Source organism: Artemia franciscana, chromosome 13, assembly GCF_032884065.1.
Source record: "Artemia franciscana chromosome 13, ASM3288406v1, whole genome shotgun sequence".
Lineage (NCBI taxonomy): Eukaryota > Metazoa > Arthropoda > Branchiopoda > Anostraca > Artemiidae > Artemia > Artemia franciscana.
Genome location: NC_088875.1, coordinates 45,302,519 through 45,321,355, shown reverse-complemented (window position 1 = coordinate 45,321,355; position 18,837 = coordinate 45,302,519). Strand labels below are relative to the sequence as shown.

At 32.9% G+C, this 18,837-nt stretch overlaps 1 protein-coding gene across 1 annotated transcript in view; it reads left to right on the top strand.

The window, feature by feature from the left end:
• The window catches only part of LOC136034989 (serine palmitoyltransferase 1-like), a 55,766-nt gene that overhangs the window by 33,975 nt on the left and 2,954 nt on the right, over positions 1–18,837 (top strand). Inside the window, exons 5-8 of the mRNA XM_065716558.1 lie at positions 3,928–4,057; positions 7,717–7,911; positions 11,623–11,734; positions 13,517–13,773. Of these exons, the coding sequence (XP_065572630.1) occupies positions 3,928–4,057; positions 7,717–7,911; positions 11,623–11,734; positions 13,517–13,773 (694 nt within the window). The remainder of the gene's footprint in view (positions 1–3,927; positions 4,058–7,716; positions 7,912–11,622; positions 11,735–13,516; positions 13,774–18,837) is intronic.

Sequence of the window (18,837 nt, the reverse complement as noted above, 5' to 3'; positions counted from 1 at the left end):
TTCCCTGTGTCCCGGTCGTCATTTGTGTCCCGGTGTCCCGGTCTGTAATTTATCTTTGAGTGTCCCGGTCGTCATTTATATCTCCCGGTCGTTATTTGTGTCCCATGTGTCCCAGTCTGTAATTTCTCTTTGAGTGTCCCGGTCGTCATTTATATTCCATGTGTCCCGGTTTTTAGTTTTCTTTTTCTCCTTTATTTTCAGTTTTTTTCCTTTTTTAGTTTTTTTTTTCTTTTTCAGTTTTTAGTTTTTTAGTTTTTTTTTTATTAGTTTTTAGGTTTTTTTTATTAGTTTTTAGTTTTTTTTTCTTTTTAGTTTTTTTTTAGTTTTTACATTTTTTTTAGTTTTTTAAAGTTTTTTTTCTTTTTGGTTTTTTTACCTTTTTTTAGTTTTTTTTTAGTTTTTTAGCGTTTTTAGTTTTTTTAGTATTTTCTTTTTAGTTTTTTTATAGTTTTTACCTTTTTTAGTTTTTTTCTTCTTTTGTATTAATGCTAAAGCCAAGGTTCGAACCTGGAACCTCTCGGACCTAGAACCTGGAACATAACGCTTTACCAACTCAGCTACTTCGGCTTGAATACATTCGTAACACCTAGTTGGTGGGGGCGCTTCGCGCCCCCCCCCCCCCAAGCCCCCCCCCCGCGCGCGCAAATCGTTACGCGCCATATTAGTTACGCGCCATTGTAGTTGTGTCCCTATGTCCCACCTGTGAATATAGATAGATATATATATATATCTTTTTAACTACGTAAAACTTGCGAATATACAACATTCTTTGCTGTCCCATTGTCTGTGCATATAAATAGATTGTCAGGTTTACCGACTCTTGAACATGCAACATATAATGGTCCATGGGAAAACAATCCGTATTCATATCTATACCTCATGATTATAATGATTGCCCTTGAGCTTTGTTGATGGTGATTGCTAATCGACCATTCCCTTTGTTGCTGTCGTCATTTATATATCCCTCTGTGCCCTCGGCGTCCCCGTTGTAGTTGTGTCCCTGTGTCCCGGTCGTCATTTATATTCCTTGTGTCCTGGCGTCCCGGTCGTTATTATTGTCCCGGTGTCCCGGTCTGTATATACATTCGTTTTTGAATTGGTCTTTTTTTTAGTTTTTAGTTTTTTACCTTATTTTTTAGTTTTTTAGTTATACCTCATGATTCTAATGATTGCCCTTGAGCTTTGTTGATGGTGATTGCTAATCGAACATTCCCTGTGTCCCCGTCGTCATTTATATATCCCCCTGTGCCCCCCGGCGTCCCCGTTGTAGTTGTGTCCCTGTGTCCCGTTCGTCATTTATATTCCCTGTGTCCGTGTCCCGGTCGTCATTTGTGTCCCGGTGTCCCGGTCTGTATATACATTCGTTTTTGAATTGGTCTGTTTTCTAGTTTTTAGTTTTTTATCTTTTTTAGGTTTTTTAGTTATACCTCATGATTCTAATGATTGCCCTTGAGCTTTGTTGATGGTGATTGCTAATCGAACATTCCCTGTGTCCCCGTCGTCATTTATATATCCCCCTGTGTCCCCCGGCGTCCCCGTTGTAGTTGTGTCCCTGTGTCCCGGTCGTCATTTATATTCCCTGTGTCCCGGTCGTCATTTGTATCCCGGTGTCCCGGTCTGTATATACATTCGTTTTTGAAATGGTATATGATGAAATAAATTTTTGTATTTTTCCCCTTTTTTTCTTTTTAGTTTTTTTTTGGTTTTTACTTTTTTTTTAGTTTTTTAGTTTTTTTTCTTTTTTCTTTTTATTTTTTTTTTATTTTTTTAGTTTTGTTTTTCTCCTTTATTTTTCATTTTTTTTTCTTTTTTTCTTTTTTTTTCTTTTTTAGTTTTTTTAGTTTTTTAGCTTTTTTAGTTTTTTTTATTAGTTTTTAGTTGTTTTTTTCTTTTTAGTTTTTTTGTAGTTTTTACCTTGTTTTTTAGTTTTTTTAGTTTTTTTTTTTACTTATGTCCTGGTCGTCATTTATACTCCCTGTGTCCCGGTCGTCATTTGTTTCCCGGTGCTTTGTTGATGGTGATTGCTAATCGAACATTCCTTGTGTCCCGGTCGCTTTCTCTTTGAGTGTCCCGGTCGTCATTTATATTCCCTACTAGCTGTTGGGGTTCGTGCCCCCCCAAGCCCCCCCCCCCCCCCCCGCGCCTAAGTCGTTACGCGCCATATTAGTTACGCGCCATTGTAGTTGTGTCCCTATGTCCCACCTGTGAATATAGATAGATATATTAATATATATATATATATATATATATATATATATATATATATATATATATATATATATATATATATATATATATATATATATATATATATATATATATATATATATATATATATATATATATATATATATGTGTGTGTGTTTTTAACTACGTAAAACTTTTGAATATACAACATTCTTCGCTGTCCCATTGTCTGTGCATATAAATAGATTGTCAGGTTTACTGACTCTTGAACATGCAACATATAATGGTCCATGGGAAAACAATCCGTATTCAGATCTATACCACATGATTCTAATGATTGTCCTTGAGCTTTGTTGATGGTGATTGCTAATCGACCATTCCCTGTGTCGCCGTCGTCATTTATATATCCCCCTGTGCCCCCCGGCCTCCCCGTTGTAGTTGTGTCCCTTTGTCCAGGTCGTCATTTATATTCCCTGTGTCCCGGTCGTCATTTGTGTCCCAGTGTCCCAGTCTGTGATTTCTCTTTGAGTGTCCTGGGCGTCATTTATATTCCTTGTGTCCCGGTGTCCCGGTCTGTATATAAATTCGTTTTTGAATTGGTCTTTATTTTAGTTTTTAGTTTTTTACCTTTTTTTTTAGTTTTTTTAGTGATACGCTTTCTCTTTGAGTGTCCCGGTCGTCATTTATATTCCCTATGTGCCGGTGTCCCGGTCGTCATTTGTGTCCCGATGTCCCGGTCTGTAATTTCGTCAGTCGAAAACATGACGTCAGTCGACACACAAACATGACGTCACTCGACAGACACACACACACATAGACAACTTATTTTTATATATATAGAATAGATGTGCCGGTGTCCCGGTCTTCATTTGTGTCCCGATGTCCCGGTCTGTAATATCGTCAGTCAAAAACATGACGTCAGTCAACACACAAACATGACGTCACCCGACAGACCCACACACACACAGACAACTTATTTTTATATATATATAGGTATATATATTTATATATATATATATATATATATATATATATATATATATATATATATATATATATATATATATATATATATATATATATATACAAAAAGAGAAATCACCAATGTAACAGCATAAAACACATTAAAAAAAAAAAAAAAAAAAAAAGGAAGACTGTTTTCCTAAATTAGTGACTAATATAGACCAGCACTTGAATGAGGCCTTAACCCTACTCATCCATACAATCACATAGGTCAAACAGCATAGCCATACACAATCAACCATAAAGAATAATCCATGGACAGGCAGTCATGTCGTCAATAAGTATAAGTCGTCATTTACCAAACAATAAAAACAGTAAAGACAAATAATTCAAAAGCAACAACCCAACACAAGGGCTCATCAGGAGAATACACACTTGCTTATTGGGTTTCGGCACCTTAAATTCTCTGCCCAGTAAAGTGGTGTGCCTACCACAGAATACCCATGGTATCCCCGCGTTAGGTATCACCCTCAATGTAGGTATCACCCCCGCGTAGGTATCACCATATATATATATATATTATATATATATATATATATTATATATATATATATATATATATATATATATATATATATATATATATATATATATATATATATATATATATATATATATATATATATATATATATATAAATAAATATGTACAATTATTGCCCGTTTAATAATTTCACAATATCAAATGGGAATCATAGCTTGATCTATTGTTTTTTAGGGATGATGCTGTATCTTTTCCTGTACAGAAGAGTGTCGAGGCATCTAGAAGTGATGTCTACTTCTTCAAACACAATGACATGGCAGATCTAGAGCTTGTGATCCAAGAGCAGATACAACAAGAGTCAAAGGTGCTTCATTTTGTTTCTAGAGTAATAAGCATCATGTATCTGCTTTCATAAGTATATCTATCGCTTGTGTATACCCCGACAACACCCACACTGGCAATTTTGATGTAGCTGTATTTACTTTCTTTCACAAGTAACTACATCGAGTGTAGTCTCTTTATAAATCCCGACTAATGCTTCTCACCTATCATATGGGTACAAACAAATGCCTATTCTACATTGGGTAGACAAGATAAGATCGACTCTTACAAGCTAAAACTATAGCCGAAATCGTGGTCCAAGTCAAATAATGTAAATATTAAAACATTTGGTATCAAAAACGTAATATAAGTTAAAATTATTACTAATGAGAGAAGCAATCTGAAAAATAGATCCCTATTAAAGGATTGCGTAAAGTTTAAGAAATCGGGATAAAAATGAAAACACAAAAAAACTTGAGCCAAGGAAGCGTCACGAATAAGCAAAAACAGAAATAGTTACAGAAAAGGGGGAGTAGCTATTTTGACTATAAAACGTCAACTAAAAAAAGACAAAGGAGTTGTTGTAGTTTAGAACCTGTATCACGAACTATTAGGGACCTGTATCGAGAAGATTTTTTAATGCGATAAAATTTTATAATTTTTTTACTAAGATAATTACGATAATAAAAAACAAAATGTGTCTATTCCAATTTTTAATTTTAAATTCATTTCGTAATCCTAGATTGTAACGTTAAAGGAGCCTAACAATCGTAAAACTAGTTTTTATGGCACTTGCCCGTCGGCCAAGTGTCATATAGCAATCGCAATCTCTGTCCGTCGGTCTGTCGGTCCCGCTTTTGCTAGTTCGGGCACTTCCAGATAACCTTGGACGATGAAAGTTGGCAGGCGTATCAGGGACCGAACCAGATCAAGTTAGAAATAGTCGCTTCCTCGGTTCGGCCATCTGGGGAGGATTGGAGGGACGGTTAATTCTTTATTCTTGAGCAATTCAATAACATGTACCAATTAATAAGCCTCGGTGTCTTGGTCGGTAGACCGTACGTCTAAGAATCCTAAAGTCGTTTGTTCGAGCGTCACCCGGGGCCTATTTTTCTTATTGAGTTCAAGTTGTCAATTAATAGGGCAAATAAAAACTTTCTAATATGAAGGAGGATTTAATGTACATTTTGATATGAAAAAATCTACTTCAGGACAAATACATTACTTATGTGTATTCCCCAAAATAAATTATATCGAACAAGAATAGACTACATGAACACTCTATTCGCAAGTTTATCTTTGTAATAATTGCCAATAATCAAAGAACAACAAAATCGACAGCTCTAGTACCAAGTCTAACTTTAGGTTCTGACCGTGTCACAAGTGCCATATGAGCTCTTGGCTCTTGTTCATAAGGTGGATATACCTTCCTATAGAAGATAAGATTGATTAATAAAAACTAGGCCAAATGTATATGATCGTGCTTTTTATAGTGTTTTCAAAAGTTTCATATAACCTTTATATACATTTTTCTTTGTTTTTATTAGTTTGGAATAATGTCATTATCACATCACAAACTTATGAAAGTAACTTATGAAAGATCTAACTGGCGAGCTTTGTCAAAACTTAATGGTAATAAACAAGAGGTTATAAAAGTTTTATTCCGTCTAAACGACTGCAATCCCTTGCCTATAGGAATGGGACCGTCTTGAGATGTCACACAACCAGAATCCCGCAAGTATTTATAATCCGTGTGATTAGAGAACCAAAGTAAGTCAGCGACCCCTCCATTTCATAATTAGGAACCAATCAAACACGGTGCCAAATACCCTGACAAGGCTGCGCGCAAAAGATGTACCTGGCTTGGATTATCTATAACCACTAACCGCGGATTACATCATAAACCAGCTGTAATCCACTATTGTTCGTTTTTGTTACATCTCTGCTCTCCCTTGTGCCACCTGTAAAGTGTGGGGGTTCAGTTTCTTGAAAATAAATGCCTTGGTGAGTGGACTGTTTTATTGAGATGCATTGGCACTAGTAATAGCAAATAATAAATTATGGCGCTGACAAGTAACATATAGAAGATCTTAAGCGAAACTGATAAGCAAAAATTAAACTCTGGAAAAGGTTGTTTATTTTTTGGGACGGGGGAATAAACAGTTTAAAGATCCTTCACATTTTTGGATTGAAAATCTGGACCTCCGAGTATGGCCTTGAACGACCCTAACTCGTAGCATACAAAAAAATACATAGTATTAATTATCAGTTTTATTGTTAGTCTATCTATAATAAAACTAATTCCTTAAGTCATAAAATCAAAAACTGCGATCAGCTCTTCATCTGCATCAATTTTTCTAGAGAGTATCAGTAATAGAACATTGTTTTTCTCTTCTTCTCTAAAAGTTAAAGAATGAAAGGGAAAAGCTTTATATTATGGAGCCAATGGATAACTCAACAAGATTGGAAGTATTTCATAATTAAAGCAATATGCATAACCTCCATTGCTTTGGTTGCTTACCGTAAGCTCTTTTGTGGTAATAATTACAATAATTACAGCTTGACTTTAATTTCAAAAACCTAGTTGTGTTTCACATTCATTCTTAAAGTGGACCAATCCCAGCCAAATTTTATCTTTGAGCTATAGACCCTCAGTAGTAAGTAAATCAAATTTAATTTCTTAGATTTTGAAATTCAATACCTCGAACTTAAAATTCAATTAAATAAAAATGAAATTTAGTTATATAAAATCCATTAATGTACTAAATATCTTGCTTTTAGCTATAACTATGTAAAACGAGCTAGCAATTGTAGAACTAATTTTTCGCAACGTGTAAATACTTTCCAGGTAGAAGATGAAAACGATTAAGAAAATCTAGGTCTGATGAACTTGATTAATTTGTCCAATGAAACAATCTAATGTTTGTGAGTCAACTCTTGCAACTTCTGAAATATTTTGGCAATTTTGTGAATCAGAAACGTTGCCAATTATTGCACTAAAAATATTTAGTGTCCACTGCAGTTCGCTCTTGGTACTTGGAAAATATATATAAAAAAAAACGAAAATATGTTTATTCCAATTTTTAATTTAAAACCCACTTTGTAATCCTTGATTGTAACGTTAAAGGAGCGTAACAGTTGTAAAACCAGTTTTTCATAAGGTGGATGTACTTTCCGTAGAAGATGACATTGATAGATAAAAATTAGGCCAGATGGATGTGATTAATTTTCCTGTGTAAAGAAATCAAATGTTTTGTAGTCGACTTTTGCTATTTCTGAAATATCTTGACAGACTCACAAATTAGACAGGATGCTAATTTTTGCAATGAAAAATATTGAGTTTCCTCCAAGGCCATTTCCAGAGGGGCCTGGGGGGTATAGCGGATTAGAAACCCCCCCCCCCCCTTGAAAATTTTGTTCGACTTGTAAAAACTTAAAAAATGTATACAAACGGATATTTTAGGGCATTTTTTTTTTAACTTTTTTTAAACCCGCTCTGAAAAAAATAGCCCCCTGAACAAAAATCCTGGATATGCCATTGGTGTCTTCTCTAGTGGGCTATTTGTATTTTGAAAGTGTAAAAAAAGGTTTGAACCAATTTAATATTAAACCCACTGTATAATCTTTGGCTATAATATTAAAAAGGTGTGGTGAAATTATCGCAAATCTGTTTCAAACGTTAACACTAACATCTTTTTGCAGAAACCGAAGAAAAAGGCTGTAAGAAAGTTTATTGTCGTTGAAGGAATATATTTAAACACTGGTAATATTTGTAAACTACCGGAGCTGATTGAGCTGAAAAGTAAATACAAAATTCGGCTGTTTTTGGAAGAAAGTATCTCTTTTGGTGTTCTTGGGTCGAACGGAAAAGGAGTTACAGAACATTTTGGAATACCGGTAAGTTTTATCATCTTTTTTAATAGCTTAGATGAATAGGTTTATCTATAAGATAAATTGATTTGATCTTAGATCAAAATGATTTGTTCAATGTTTAATGGAGAGTAAAAAATTTCATTGTCTTTGTGATTTAAATGAATATGTGCGAGCTTTAGTTATTTTACTAATTAATTTTTTTTTGGTATTCTCTGTAATTATTCTCACTGTAAACCGACAGCTTATTTGTGTTTGTTTTAATAAGTGTGAAAAATAAGTTAATAAGTATAGCTTCCAGCACCATCTTGTGAGAACTTCCAATCCGGCACATTATTATATATTATATTATTCTATCTTTTATACTATTTTATTTATATTATATCATATTATATTTATGTTACATTATTATATATATATATATATATATATATATATATATATATATATATATATATATATATATATATATATATATATATATATATATATATATATATATATATTCTTCGAGACAGAGAAGCTCGAAGAATGGCAACTTTCACCAAATTTAGCAAAATGCTCTGTCGTCCATCTTGGCCGCCAAAATCCAATGTACACATACAAAATGAAAGGTATCGACCTGACGAAATCTACCTGTGAAAAGGACCTAGGTGTAATTCTGAGCTTGGACCTCAAACCAGAAAAGCATATCGGCCTGGTTGTGCGTAAAGCGTCGAATACTCTCTGGCTACTCAGTCACTCCCTACGATACCTTGACAATCACTCAAAGATCTTAGCATACACAAGCTACGTCAGGCCACAGCTTGAATACGCCACTGTCATCTGGTCGCCATATCTCAAAAAGGATATTGACAGAATAGAACGGGTCCAGAAACGCTTTGTAAAAGGACTTCAAGGATTCAGAAACCTTCCGTATGACGAAGCTCTAAGAAGGCTCACTCTCCATAAACTTGAGACAAGAAGAACGATCTTAGACTTAAAAACCCTCTTCAAGATAGTTCACGAGAATTTTGGGAACGTAAAAGACAAGCTTGTTCAAATAACTCCCCAAAGCAACACAAGATCGCACAGTCTGCAATTGGAGCCCGTGGAGATGAAGATTGCAAGATCTAATTCTTACCAACATTCGTTCATACCCCGGGTCATCAGGATCTGGAACAAACTACCATTCCCAGTCGAAAAGATGAAATCACTGGAAGCCTTCTCCAGTCGATCCGCTCTTCGCCCTGCCATAACATTTTTCTTTTAAAAAGGTGTCAGTTGTATAGAAATTTTGTATTGAGAGGCGTGAGGAATAAAGTTATTTATTTATATTTATTTATTTATTATATATATATACATATATATATATATATATATATATATATATATATATATATATATATATATATATATATATATATATATATATATATATATATATATATATATATATATATATATAATATATATATATATATATATATATATACTTTGCTTCGAACCCGGCACTGGAACAATTTGTGTTTAAGAACTACGAATATAAATTATTAAGAACAGTTTTCAACATTGTCTACTACATCAATTATGACAACTTCCGACCTTATGCTAACCCTAAGACCTGCTCTCTCCCCTCCTGGCGAAAAATCTTTGATTCTTTTCACCCGGAGTGAAATCTCTGAATGTAAAAATCAAACTCAAAAATCAAACATCGGACTCAAAATCTGAATTCAAAATTGAACGTTGTTTTATCTGTATTACTGATAGGGAAGCACTTTGCTTCTGGGGAGGTTTCTAGGAACATTTTATGGAGCATGTTACATGTTGAAAAAACTGAGGGGAGTCGGACAAATTCTATTATCCAAATATTCCACTTTTACCACCATAAAAGTGATGGCAATTTTTTCTTTACCCCAATGTACTCCCACACTTTCCCCCTCTCAATTATAATCACAAATATTTAATAATCAGTAATTTTTTTCATCGAACCAGGGGCGTCAACCATGTCTATTACAGCACTAAACACTGTTTACAGATAACTTTTAGTTGGATACCATATTATGACAGCTTCCATGCGTATATTTTATAATGTGTTGCTTTTAACCCTGTATAAAGATAATTCGTGTTTTAACTAACTTAGCTCTAAGTGATTTGTTCATTTTTAAGGTAGATACAAAATAAAATAAACCTTCGATCATCTATTAGTTATTTCTCTATATAGTTTTCTATTCCTATCTAGTTTTTTCTATATATGCCTCATCTATTTGTTATTTCTACATATAGTTTTCTATTTCTGTATTCTATATATAGATATTTCTATTTCTATCTAGTTTTTTCTATATATGCCTCATCGGTTCATTATGTCGCTCTTTTTATTCTCACACACTAAACGAACAAGTAATTTGCGTTTTTTTTTTCAGAAGTATGAAAAATAAATTAATAAGAACAACTTCCAACACCATATTATGACAACTTCCATCCCTGTATATTATAATACTTTGCTTTCAACACTATTTGCACATAATTTGTGTTTTGTTTTAAGAAAGGCTAAAAGTAAGTTAATAAGATCAGTTTCCAACCATGTCTGTTGCACATTATGATTCCAACGCTGTTTACAGGTAACTTGTTGTTCTAATTCTAAAATTTTCTAAGTAACTAAATTCGCTGTTCTAACTGTTTTTCAAAAATATAAGTAGTATTCAATAGTCAAAATGCTTTTGCTACTACGGAATGTCTTATATATGATTTTTTAAAGAAAAATATTCTGTATTTATGAGTTTGCTCATTCATCAGTGAATTCATAAAGTATATTTTAATAGGCATTAAGATAACATAGTTTAAGTATATTATGAGGTAACCAATCAGTCTGTCGAGCAACAGAAAAAAAAGCGAGGAAAAAACCATAGCATATACAGTTTCACGAGAACTGGGAAATATACTTTGCCCTCTTCTTTCAAAACTCTAATACCCCCCCCCCCCCCCCATCCAAAAAGGAATAAAGATTCCTCCAAGAAGTTCCAAATCTATCCCAGACTCGTTAGACAAAATATAATATACTTACCCAATTGCGGATGAAATTAGCAACCTTTTTAAGGAAACCTACTGGTTGTATTCGATCTTCAATGAGCTCTAGTCGCTTGCCTATGTGCAAAATATAAGACGCGTCCTCTCTTGTGAACATCCAAGAAACCTTGAGGTGATCTTTTCTCTGCTCTCTGGGTATTTATAGCACCTTTAAGTATCATGTCATAGTCTTCTGATTTGCTATTGACTGGCTGGTATTTTCCGACGCAATCAATTTATATTAAATGGATGTATTTAATTTGGCTCCTAAAATTTAACTTGTATTCAAGTTAAATTTAAGTATTTCGAAAATACTTCTTCTTTTTTTTAGTGCAAGCATTGTTTAAGTTTTCTGTATTCATATAGCTTATTTTGAAGCTTGACATAAACCCCTACATGTATTCATGTAGCTTTTGTATCATACCGACATGATACATCATGTCTGTATCATGTCATAGTCTTCTGATTTGCTATTAACTGGCTGGTATTTTCGACACAATCAATTTATATTAATTGGATGTATATAATTTGGCCCCTAAAATTTCACTTGTATTTAAAGTTAAATTTAAATACTTGCTTTATTTTTTAGTGCAAGCATTATTTAAGTTTTCTGTATTCATGTAGCTTATTTTGAAGCTTGACATAAACCCCTTTTGGTTTTCATATTTTAATAATAAAATAATGCTCTTGTAGATTGATCATGTGGATATGATAGCTGCCAACACAGAATATGCTCTGGCGTCCATTGGAGGATTTTGTGCGGGTACTTCCTATGTCATTGACCATCAAAGACTCTCTGGGTTAGGTGAGGTTGTTTTTCTCTTTATATTTTTCTTCTTTTGTTTGCTAAAGAAAATTAACTATTGATTATTACAGTAAAGCTTGCTGTCCTAGTCGAGTGGTTAGCACACTAGACTTGGTTGTCCTTGAGGACAGGGGTTCGATTCCTGGTTCGGTGGTTATTTGGTTTGGGAAAGGGGTCAATAGCGCGACTCTGAAAGCTCAGTCACTGTCAACCCAGCTCTAAGTGGGTACCTGGAGAAACCTGGGGAAGGTAAACAGGAAGGGCGTGCATAAGCACAGAATGACTAGCCCTCAAACCCCCCCCCCCCCTCTTCCCCTTTGCACTTCCTGGCTGAAGGGTCATGAAACGAAGATCAACACCGCCGGTATGCTGTATTCTTTACCTTTACCTACCCGTCAAAGAAACTTGAGTTCTTTATATTTAATTGAGTTTTATATCATATCTGCAGACAGGGGTCCTAGAGGACCCTCTTTCCATCCTTTCTTCTACAATCTAAGTACCGGCCACGAGTATTCCTTACTTTAGTTTTCTGTGAAAACACCTTTATACTTGTGTCTATACAAATTTGACAGGGGTTTCCCCTTCTACAGTTTACGCAGTAGGTATACACTTTTCCACTCATTTGTGTACAATCAAATGAACAAATATCCTCTGTACAATTAAAGAGGTACTAAAATAAATTACTGAATACTGCTGGGGGACTGCTAATCCCTCAGCCCCCTCCCTCTGATTAAGTTTACTAAGCTATTATTCACCATCTACTTAAAATTATTCATGACTTGAAGTCACTGTTTGTTTTTTTTTCGGTAGGGTTTTTAAACAAAGGGCTAATCATCCAGTTGTACTTCTCGCAATGGACAACCTGCTACCTCTCACCCTGCTTAAGCAGTAAGTTGTATTGAGGGACCTTGTAAATGGTAGGCCATTTATAGTCAGAAGCTTAACAAAAGACAAAAAGGCAAGGAGATTCAGGCCCATGTGGTCTAAGTATATATTTCGTGTTCCTCTGCCCAAGCCTTCTTTTAAATCCGGTGTTTTACAATGGCCTTGCCATGAAGAAGGGGAGGAGGTTTTTCTGATGGCTAAAAATTTATTCTCATTTTAATCTTCCTCGTGGTTCCTCCCTGCAGGAATTAGTGGGCTAATTTCACTGTTCGTTAAGTAATGGTAAAATAGTTACATGCCCATTGTAATTTAATTATTTAGCGCCTTCAAGAATGTTTCCTTTGATTTATTTTAGGGAAAACGGCTGAACCTTTTTCAAAGCGATTGAACCAACCCCTAGGAGGCTAACCCTCATCTCTCTCGAATGACTTATGGATCGATTTTAATTGTGCGTGTAAATTCCACCCAAGTGATGGTAATGGCAAAACATTGTATGATGCGAATGACTGAGCGCCTTCAGGGATGGTTCATATAATTTATAATATATTTTATTGAAAACTGCTGATTTTATTTCAAGGCAACTCAACCAACCCCTATGGGCTAACCCCCATGCTGCTCGTATAATGTATTTTAATTATGCAATCAAATGGCTTACGACCATTAGGGATTTCTTTTCTATCTATTAGGGATTTTTTTTCCATTAGGGATTTTTCCCCTCTATCTATTATAACTTATAGATTAATTCTATTAATATATGTAAATTTCAGCCAAATAAGTGTACCAGCTTTACCGTGAGTATTGGCATCAAATGTTTCATTGTCAGGTTCTGGAGTGCCTGTGAAGGCAAGTCAGACATGGAGCCACCCTAATATGGTCTAATCTCTTTATATATTCTAGGCTATTGTTTTTCTGCTTCACTCCCTCCCCCATTAGCTACTGGGGCAACTGAGGCTGTTCGGATTCTAGAGGAAGATAGTTCAAGGCTTCTCAAATTGAAAGATGTGTGTCGTCTAGCTGATAAGGTATTTAGAGAAGCCATTCCAAAGCTGATGCTATCAGGACATCCAGAATCTCCTGTTAAACATCTTTATGTGAAAAAATCCATGGGTTCCAGAACTGTAGATAAAGAAGCACTGAGAAAAGTTATCGGAAAGGTAAGGTTTATATTGTTCTTCCAACAGGATAAGAAGAAGAATAAAATGAATAAGAAATAAAATGAAGAAAGTGAAATGAATAAAAGGAAGCTCAAAATAAGAAGACTGAAAGGCAAAAGTTAGCTTTAATGGTCCTGAAACTGAAAGATTAGATTTTAAAAACAAAACGCTTTCTATTAGTTTTTCTTATTAGTTGATGATTTGCAATAATTATGGAAATTTGCTGCAAAAGATTGGCCATTAGTCCATTGCTATTTCTGATTTGTCCAGGTTTCCCTGGATTTCTTTAAACGAAATTTGGATTCTCCAAAATCTCCCTGAAAATTACCATTTGTAAAAACACGAACGTTTACTTGAAATATGAATCGTTAGCTCTTCTTAGCGCTAACTTTGGGGATATGTTGGAGAATCCAATTTTTGCTCGGGTAAATTCGGGCATACCGAAAGCATTGCAGTCGCATGGCTTTTTTTTTAAATAGTTGTTTTTTTTACGACTTACGGCCAACGAGCCTATATTAACTAGATTAGAAATATCGCTGAAGCTAGGTTAAGAAACCTGAAACGAATTACATTTCTCGTTGAGAGTATATACGCTACATGATGATTTTGATTAGAATTTTCTAAGATGGCTTTCGCATCTTCAAATTTAACCATTAGCGATCCAGCTCCAAATTACGTACGTGTTTTCTTTCATTTTTTTTTTTCAGTTTTGATATTTTTTGCCAAAATATTTGAATGATTCTCTGTTTCGCCATCCATAAAGAAATAAAGCGCGATGTTTGCTTAAAGCATCGTTATTTTTTCCCTGTAGTATTTTAAGGTGAATGGAATTGCTCAAATTTCATCAAATGGAATTTCCTCAAAAGAAAGTTGGACTATCAAAAATCCCCCCGAAAGTAGATATTTGTAAATATTTGGAGTATTGTTATTATTTACAAAACAATTATTTTTACTCATTATATATATATATATATATATATATATATATATCATGAAAAGAGAAATCACCAATGCAACAGCAAAAACACAAAAAAAAAAAAAAAAAAAAAAAAAAAAAAAAAAAAAAAAAAAAAAAAAAAAAAAAAAAAGAGAGAGAGAGACAGACGAAGAAAAGGAAGACTGTTTTCCTAAATTAGTGATTAATATAGACCAGCACTTGAATGAGGTCTTAACCCTACTCATCCATACAATCACATAGGTCAAACAGCATAGCCATACACAATCAACCATAAAGAATAATCCATGGACAGGCAGTCATGTCGTCAATAAGTATAAGTCGTCATTTACCAAACAGTAGAAAAAATAATAAAGACAAATAATTCAGAGGCAACAACCCAATACAAGGGCTCATCAGGAGAATACACTTGCCTATAGGGTTTCGCCACTTTAAATTCTCTACCCAGCCAAGTGTTGTGGCTACCACAAAATATCCATGGCATCCCCGTGTCAGGTATCACTCCCAAAATACATGCCTATGAAAGAAAAAAAAAACAGCAAATGTAAAACAACCAAGTAACACCAAAACAAGCTTATCCTGTTAATATATCCCTCTTTTTTGCAACAATAGGTAAACTAAATATAATAAATTTTACCAAATCACAAATATTAACACATTGCAAAAACCTGAATGAAGTAAACAATTATAGAATTCATCTTTACCATGTGGCTAATTAAAAAAAAAAAAAAAAAAAAAAAAAAAAAAAAAAAAAAAAAAAAAAAAAAAAAAAAAAAAAAAAAAAAAAAAAAAAAATCCGCTCAATTAGAAACACAATTCAAAATAAATGGCGCTGCAACAACAATTCTCGAACCTCCGAAATTAGTTGAAAATTTCTTTAAGTATTTCTAGATAATTCTTTTGATATTTATTTAAAAGTTCGTTATAATGAAAACTAAATTTTTTAAATTGCCAAGTTAATTTATTTGCAGAAAAACCTCTTGATATCAATTTTTGGCTTAAGATTTTACATCTATTTTTAAAATCAATATAATTACTACAAATCCTTGCATAACGAAGTAACTGTGAGAAAAACGCTGAATATGTGATATTTGAGTATATATTACTTTCAGGGAATGGGAAACTAATCACTTCAAAACCAAAATCATCCGTTTTATTATACATTTTAAAACTTAATTTATTATTATCACAAATATTAATATTTAAATCTAAGAAATGATCTTCATGACCAGCGCCATGACCAGGTTCAAGAATAAGCTCTGATGGATATATATTTTTAGAAATATCAATGAAATCCTTACAATTTAAGACCAAAATATCATCTAAATATCTTTTATTATTTGACAAAACATGTTTTAAATTAATTGGATTATTCTTATCCATCATATATTTATATTCTAGTTGACTTAAAAACAAGTCAGCTATAAATGGGCTGGCATTCCCCCCCATGGGAATTCCCACAATTTGCTTATACAAATCACCACCAAATCTTATATAAGTATTGTATAAAACAAATTCTAATAACTCAAAAATCATATCCAAGCTGTAACATCTCAAGTTAACTGTAGTATTAAAGCAATTTGTCCATATAGCTTTTTTATTATAAGTGTCTATTTTTAAGAACCTTTTACTAGATAAGAGGAAAGATTTCTTGATAACAGTTTTTAAATTATCAAACACTACATTAAGTGATAAATTAGTATACATTGTCGCAAAATCGAAAGACTCGATTCTCTTAGCTGAAACCATTGTTAAAGAATCTATCACCTGCAGTGAATTATTAACACTACAATATGGATTAAAATTCGAAAAATTTTTTAATACCAGAACAATAGGTTTTAAGTTTATTTACAATTTCCTTTAAAATTAAAGAGAGGTCAGTAGCAGCAATGCGGGTTGGACATTTAGCTGCTCCAACAATAAACCGTGGTTTAGGGGGATTCTTATGAAATTTTACAGTCCAATATAGGAAAGGGAACTTTTTATCATTGTCATTTATTTTAATATTAAAATTTTTAAAAAGTATTTCTTCAGTCTTTTCAATTAAATTCTCATCCTCTATATTTACCTTTTCGTAAACATTAGTTGTGCATAACTCCCTTTTTAAGATATCACAATACAGCTTCTGACAAATTATGGCAAAATTATTATTAGCTTTATCCACTGGCACAATTACAAATTCATTCTTTAGATTAGCAATTGCTTGTTTAATCTTCGCATTATAAAATAATGATTTAGTGTTACTATTTTTTAAGTTAGAATATATTTTATTTCTTATTCTACTAATAATTAAATTCTTCCAACTTTGAAAACTCTCTTTATTTTTATTCTCTTTCTTACACCACTTATCAATAAATAAATCAAAATCATTTTCCAAGCCATCAAGAACACTCGATGGTTTCAGATGATGAGAAAGACGGAGATTAGCCCCTTTATTCATTATAATTTGAAGATCATCTTGCTTTATTATTGACAAGTCCCCAGTTATAACATGTTTGTAAGTAGGATTTACAAATGGGCCAAGTTGCTTACAATTACAAACCGGTTTCCAATTTATATCATTATCTAATCTTTTTAGTATTAAATTATAATTAAAAATAATTTGCCCAATAGATTTTGAAAATTTATAAGTTAAAACTGGACTATCATTATAATTCAAATTACTAGGAAGGGCCTGTTTCACATGCCGCTGATTTAAAATTTCTGGTAAATTAATATCTTCAATCTGCTTACAAGTAAAATTAATAGGTAAATATAATCTGTTATCCTTATTACTAATCTTATCGAACTTTTTCTTTTTTGAAATAAATTTCGTTTTAGTTAGAATGCAAATTGTATCACATATTACTTTAAAATTATAATCAAGAGCTGTATTATTCTTAACAATCCAGAAAAGTTTGATTAAATTCCTCTTGGATAAATTATTTAGACATTTTATTACAGAAATCATACCCCTAGATTCAAGTAGCCGACATAGATCTATACAAAGCATATGTACATCTAATTCATTTTTTCTATTATTTTTCCTATGTCCTCTCGATCGTTTTTTACGTTTAGTAGGACTAGTAAAAGAAGGATGGTCCATAAAACCATCAATACATTTAACAACAACATGAGACATGTCACCATATTTTGCTACACGATCATTTAGCCCAAAAGGATAAGCTGTACCAAGAGTATGGATCCAGAAATCCTCCTGTTTACGTAGTCTATTATTCTTCTCTTCTTTATTTAAATTTTCTAATTCTAAATTTTCTAAAATTGTGACAGTTATATCTGATATGGAACATTTACCATTATTACAATGTTGAACTAGATAGTTATTAGTTTTTTCATTATTAACAATGTTTTGTTACAATTATTACAACATTGTAATAATTTACCATTATTACAATGTTGAACTAGATAGTTATTAGTTTTTTCATTATTAACTGTTGTCTTATGTCCAGAAAATCTTTTATATATATTATTAGTTGTTTCCCCCACATATTGTAGGCAGCATTTATTAAATTCTAATAGGTAAATTACATTGGTTGTTCTACAATTAACATTACCACGTAAATTGCATGCAAAAGTTTTATTATACAATGTACTCTTAACAGAAGTCCGTGGGACAAAATGATCTTGGCAAAGAAAACAAAGACTCTTACACTTACTAACTTTCAAAAAATCGTTCTGAGTTCTGAGGCTAATATTTGTGTTTTGTTGCATAAAAAAGTTATTGAAAATAAATCCAAAACAAACCAACATCCAAATCAAAATCCAACAATCAAAGTCCAAAAAACATGCCAAGGTCAATAGGTCAATAAATAAATAAACAAAAACATGAAAGAACATGAAATTTGCATAAGTGCCATCGCACCAATAATTAACAATATCAGGTTAAAAACCTGGACCAGGGTAAGGGTCTGTCGGGGAGAAAACTAAAAAAAAAATTCTCCACCAGCACTGGATCCAACCTGGAATAATGTCATGAAAAGAGAAATCACCAATGCAACAGCACAAACACAAAAAAAAAAAAAAAAAAGAGAGAGAGAGACAGAAGGAGAAAAGGAAGACTGTTTTCCTAAATTAGTGATTAATATAGACCAGCACTTGAATGAGGCCTT